The sequence below is a fragment of the Oncorhynchus nerka genome, linkage group LG13 (assembly GCF_034236695.1).
Source record: "Oncorhynchus nerka isolate Pitt River linkage group LG13, Oner_Uvic_2.0, whole genome shotgun sequence".
In the NCBI taxonomy this organism is placed as follows: domain Eukaryota; kingdom Metazoa; phylum Chordata; class Actinopteri; order Salmoniformes; family Salmonidae; genus Oncorhynchus; species Oncorhynchus nerka.
This window is the reverse complement of record NC_088408.1, coordinates 31,489,883-31,495,996: the sequence shown is the minus strand read 5'-3', so window position 1 is coordinate 31,495,996 and position 6,114 is coordinate 31,489,883. Positions and strand designations below refer to the sequence as shown.

Here is a 6,114-nt window from a genome sequence, read left to right as displayed (position 1 = left end):
TGTCTTTGACACCCCAGAAGCTCCATGACATCACTCTGTGCGTATTTTGTATATCACTCCTCTTGGCTCCCAGGCCAAGTCAAACACACTTTACGCTAGGCCCATGACTCTTCTCAAACACACACACCCACGCACAAATGCAAACATGCACACAAATACAAATGCACTGGCACACACACTCACTGGCACATAATGACTGGGATGTATGTTTTCTCACACGCCCCCATGCACTCCTCTGGGCCATGGGGGAGTTCACTTGGCGGAGACTTCTCCGTTTGTGTGAGGTGGCTCACATCCATAATCTGTGAATGCCATTTTTCTCCAGGGACTGTGACATTGCAGATGTGCTGAGTTGGTAGGTTTACAGGCTGGCTGCTGGGCAGACGTCTGGGCTAATTCACTCTGACTAGCAGGTAGATACACGACAGCCGAACAGGCAGCTTAAGAAAATCTGACACTCACTTTGAGAGGCAAAACAAAGTAGACGTCTTAAAGAAGCGGTTTATACTCCGACAAGTTGCACCAACTGTTCAGGTATGTGCTGATGAGAAAATATTGATCAGTCTCTTCTAGCTAACATAAACTGTAGGTGTGTAGCCGTTCACTCTGCACTTGGATATTTTTTAGAGCGTGTCTGCAAGATGTTCATTCTTAAAACTCTCGTCTAATTTCAATGGGATTATTTTAAATAGAATTTCTAATCATCCTTCCAACACAAACTAAATCTTCAAACTTAATCACTCTGCAAGTGCTGAATACTTTCTTTTCCCTGTGGGGGTAGTAGGCATGCAGCTGGTAGCCTGCTTAGCGGTGCTGGTGCTCTGTGTGGCAGAGGCTGTAGAGAATTGTCCCGATGTATGTAAATGCACCAAGCAAACCAGCCCTGAAAGGTCAGAGGTCAACTGCCACAAGAAGGGGATGAGGAAATTCCCCTCCAAACTGCCCCCGGATTCCTGGATTCTTAAAATGGGTGAGTCCATTGTTTGCAATTGTGGGAAAACCCCCTTCCCACAATCTTTGTTGAAAATAGCCTCAAGGATTAAACTGAATCTCTCATTGAAATGTAGAACTTTGTGATCAATATGCCCCCTGATGGTGTTTTGCCAATATCCTGAAACTAAATATAAACTTTTTAAAGTATGTGCCAGCTGTCTGTCTCGGAATCGATAGGCTCTTTTATTGACGTAACCACAAGAAATAGGCTGGTCTTACCATTTTCTGTTGTGATTTCTTTCTCATACTATTTCTGTGGTCGATGTCCCAGGCGAGAACAGAATAGTAGACCTCCCGCCAAACGTTCTGAAACCCATCCCCAAGATCGAAAGCATCAACTTGGAACGCAACGTCATCAAATCAATACACCCCCAGGCCTTCTCTGGAGCCCGGAGGCTGATGCTGCTCAACCTGTATGGGAATCAGATCAACAAACTCCCCCTGAAGGGCTTCCAGGACCTGCTCAACCTCCGCTTCCTCATGCTGGGCCAGAACCAGATTTCCAGTGTCAAACCAGACATGTTCACTGGCATGAGGAACCTCTCAGACCTGGACCTGCCTCTCAACTCTCTGACTGCCCTTCCTTCCAACGCCTTCAAGCCTCTGATCGCCCTCAAGGTCCTGGACCTGGCCCTCAACCGCATCCAGAGAATCTCCACAAAGGGCTTTGTGGGCTTGACGGAGTTGCTGTTCCTCAACCTGGACAACAACAGCCTAAAGAGTATCCCGGCTGGGGCCTTCAAGCCTCTGGCCTCCCTGGAGATGCTGGTGCTGGATAACAACCTGCTGTCCACGCTGACCTCAGCCACTCTGGAGGGCTTGTCCAACCTGCAGGAGCTCTACCTCAGGAACAATGAGCTGGAGAGGCTGCCCCAGGACCTGTTCAGACACACACCCAAGCTTTCCCAGCTGGCCCTCAGTGGGAACAGGCTGAAGACTGTGGATGGAAGCATGTTCACCCAGCTGTCTGGTAAGAGACTGACTGTTCACCAAACTATTCTATGCCTTTTTTAAATTTGTGAAATAAATATGATTTGTCATATGTGTTCTTCATGTGTACCATAGATAGACAAAGCTACAATGCACCCATTTTTATCTCAATATCAAACCATTTCTGGGTAACAATAAAGTAGCTTACTGTCATTGTTTTCAATTAAAAGGGTCAAAAAGAAACAAAAATAGCTTCTCAAGCAATAATTTTGCTAAGAGTGGTCTGAGTGCTGGAAGTGAAACCTGAAAAAAATGTGCTGTTATTAGCAGAGAGGTTTGGAACTCTCTTTCTTATTGGTCTATTAACTCGTTTAGCGCATGGTGATGTCATCATGGAAGACTGGAGCCCGGAGGCTGATGCTGCTCAACCTGTATGGGAATCAGATCAACAAACTCCCCCTGAAGGGCTTCCAGGACCTGCTCAACCTCCGCTTCCTCATGCTGGGCCAGAACCAGATTTCCAGTGTCAAACCAGACATGTTCACTGGCATGAGGAACCTCTCAGACCTGTAGGTTCATGCTCTACAACATCCGCAGAGTACGACCCTGCCTCACACAGGAAGCGGCGCAGGTCCTAATCCAGGCACTTGTCATCTCCCGTCTGGATTACTGCAACTCGCTGTTGGCTGGGCTCCCTGCCTGTGCCATTAAACCCCTACAACTCATCCAGAACGCCGCAGCCCGTCTGGTGTTCAACCTTCCCAAGTTCTCTCACGTCACCCCGCTCCTCCGCTCTCTCCACTGGCTTCCAGTTGAAGCTCGCATCCGCTACAAGACCATGGTGCTTGCCTACGGAGCTGTGAGGGGAACGGCACCTCAGTACCTCCAGGCTCTGATCAGGCCCTACACCCAAACAAGGGCACTGCGTTCATCCACCTCTGGCCTGCTCGCCTCCCTACCACTGAGGAAGTACAGTTCCCGCTCAGCCCAGTCAAAACTGTTCGCTGCTCTGGCCCCCCAATGGTGGAACAAACTCCCTCACGACGCCAGGACAGCGGAGTCAATCACCACCTTCCGGAGACACCTGAAACCCCACCTCTTTAAGGAATACCTAGGATAGGATAAAGTAATCCTTCTCACCCCCCCCTTAAAAGACCTAGATGCACTATTGTAAAGTGGCTGTTCCACTGGATGTCATAAGGTGAAAGCACCAATTTGTAAGTCGCTCTGGATAAGAGCGTCTGCTAAATGACTTAAATGTAAATGTAAATGTAAGACCAAAACTCCATCCCACCAAAACAGGCTGAAACAGCTCTTACAATAAAAGGGCATTATGATAATTTTCACAATTTCACAGTATTGTTCCTACCTCATAGTGCCATGGCATATGATTTACATCGTTTTCATGCTCATCAAACCATTCATTGACCATTCGTGCCCTGTGGATGGGGGAATTGTCATCCTTTGGGGGCATAGGATGGTAGCCAAAATAATGGCCAAATAATGGCCTGCCCAGCATTTTTATACATAACCCTAAGCATGATGGGATGTTAATTGCTTAATTAACTCAGGAACCACACCTGTGTGGAAGCGCCTTATTTCAATATACTTTGTATCCTTCACTTACTCAAGTGTGTCCATAATTTTGTTACCAGTATATAAAACGCAGACACATTAAGTTTCTGACTGCACTGGGCCTTTAAGTTACATTTGGTAATGCAACGTCATATCCATTTGGATAATGTAGAAAGATGAAAGATGTCACAATAAGCATCTAATCTGACTGTGATTCTGCTCTGCCTCCTACCAGGCCTGAAGGAGGTGTATCTCCATGACAACCCCTGGACGTGTGACTGCAACATCAACAACCTGGTGCGCTGGATGTCCCAGACCAAGGCCAACCTCTCCCCTTTGGAGTCCCTGAGGTGTGTTGCCCCAGCAGGTTACCGGGACAAAGCCCTCAATAGCCTCAAAGACCAGAATCTGCGCTGCCGGGCCTAGACTGAAGACACGCCAACCCTTACAACGTGCTGCCAAGACTGAAGCCAAACCAACCTTTACTCTACTCCAGCATCCTGCATTAGCCACGGTCCTGCTACAGAGTTACCTGTTATACAACACCTACTACTCAGTTATGGTCGAACGACAGCACAGTTACCCATTTCATTTCTGTATAACACCTAAACTCTTAGAAAAAAAGGTTCCAAAAGGGTTCTTTGTGAAGACAATGGTTCTTTGTGAGGCAAAGGGTTCTACCTAGAACCTTTAAAAGCATAAGAACTGTTTTTGGAAGAAAGGGTTCTTTGATGATTCTTTGGAAGGCAAGAAGAGTTATACATAGAATCATATACTGTATCATATATCCCACCATTCTCTATTGCAGGGGGATTTTCAGTATTGTTTGTTTTAATATCTGTGTTTTTGCATGTGCATTGATTGATTGATATATTTGATGCTACACATTTTTCTAAACAAATCCAATCTGTCCGTAGTTATTTATTTCACCTGTTACTGAGATGGTTGTTCCAGTTTAGATGATTGAGGTGGTCTCAGTATTCTATCTTCCCTACTCTGGCAGTCAGTCATTTTAAATGCTGGTTGAGGGTGATAAAGAATTCCACTTGTTGTTTATCCTAACTCTGGCTGGATTCCAATAGGAATTAAACATCACTTTGCAAGCCAGCATAATGTGACTTGCAGGCCTGGTGTTGCCTGTAAACTAGGAGTTTCCTAACACAATTGTGTTAGGGTATAACTCTGAAAGAAAGGCTATATGATATTTGTAATGTATTGTCATAAATAATACAATTTTGAAGGCTAATAAGGCTGGTGGGACCATTTGTAGAGGGTTCTAGGAAGAACCCTCCAAAGATAAAAGGATTATCTGTAGAACTCTTCAAAGAGGGTTCTAGGAAGAACCTTTAGATGATAAAGTGGTTATTGGTAGAACCCTTCATAGAGGGTTGTAGGCAGAACCTTTCATATAGGGTTCAGGGTAAAACCAAACAGGGGGTTCTATGAAGAACCCTACATAAAGGGCTAAACAGGGAGAACCCTCTGCAAAAAGAGTTTCCTTATGGGGACAAACTGAAGAACCCTACATGGTTCTACTTAGCACCATTTTTTCGAAGAGTGTACTGCAACCATCGTCCAACAACACTGTTACCTATTACTGTGTAACACCCACACTAGCCATGGCCCAGCCACAGAATGACCTGTCATTGTGCAACACCCACACTAGCCATGGCCCAGCCACAGAATGACCTGTCATTGTGCAACACCCACACTAGCCATGGCCCAGCCACAGAATGACCTGTCATTGTGCAACACCCACACTAGCCATGGCCCAGCCACAGAATGACCTGTCATTGTGCAACACCCACACTAGCCATGGCCCAGCCACAGAATGACCTGTCATTGTGCAACACCCACACTAGCCATGGCCCAGCCACAGAATGACCTGTCATTGTGCAACACCCACACTAGCCATGGCCCAGCCACAGAATGACCTGCCATTGTGCAACACCCACACTAGCCATGACAACTGACAACTGTACAGTTAACTATTACATTCCAACCATAAGCCAGAGATATTATAACAGTATCACAGAAAGAGAAAGAAGAGCAAAAAGGGATATTTAATAGCTTGCCCTGAGCTTTCTGTAATTGTGGTGTTCTACTTTCCATCAACCCCAAACATACAATTGACATCTTCGTTAAACTTGCTATTATTGAGGCGCGCTGAGAAACATGCTTCTGTAATATCCTCTGTAATAGCTCATTCATCTGTGCTCCTGTTTTAGTTTCTTAATCTTGTGTATTTTATATTATCTGAAGTAAATGTATTTCTAGCTTTTCTTTACAGTAATATCCTATGCTGATAAACCTATAACATAAGCTTATTTTCATGACACAATATGTATATAAGGCAATTATATTATTCAACAGATATGCAATCATTTTATGCTTATTAGTGTGATATCTTTGACGATTTGCCTATGTTTCTGAGCTTGTCACTGTAGATTGTAGTCAGTTGATCTCCTAATATAAATATACAATATCTCATTGTTTCCATTGAGTGAAACATATGCTATTGCACTAGTACAATCCTAAAACAGCATTAACTCAGTCTGTAGTCTAATTGATTTCAGACTGTACATTCATTTTGAAATAAAGGCAATTGTGTAATGA

At 44.8% G+C, this 6,114-nt stretch overlaps 1 protein-coding gene across 1 annotated transcript; it reads left to right on the top strand.

Annotated features, from left to right (window-relative positions):
• The first annotated feature begins 786 nt into the window (after window positions 1–786).
• On the top strand, window positions 787–3,924 carry LOC115140407 (leucine-rich repeat-containing protein 15-like). The gene is made up of 5 exons (XM_029678750.1): window positions 787–970; window positions 1,265–1,963; window positions 2,059–2,111; window positions 2,299–2,470; window positions 3,734–3,924. Exons 1-5 carry the CDS (start codon window positions 787–789, stop codon window positions 3,922–3,924), a joined length of 1,299 nt encoding a protein of 432 aa, XP_029534610.1.
• The last annotated feature ends 2,190 nt before the right edge of the window (window positions 3,925–6,114 follow it).

Coding starts and splice junctions, on each gene's coding strand:
- LOC115140407 (XM_029678750.1), top strand. CDS start 787: ATGCAGCTGGTAGCCTGCTTAGCGGTGCTGGTGCTCTGTGTGGCAGAG. Junction 1,964..2,058: donor CATGTTCACCCAGCTGTCTG/GTAAGAGACTGA, acceptor TGTGTACCATAG/ATAGACAAAGCTACAATGCA. Junction 2,471..3,733: donor CAAACCAGACATGTTCACTG/GCATGAGGAACC, acceptor GCCTCCTACCAG/GCCTGAAGGAGGTGTATCTC.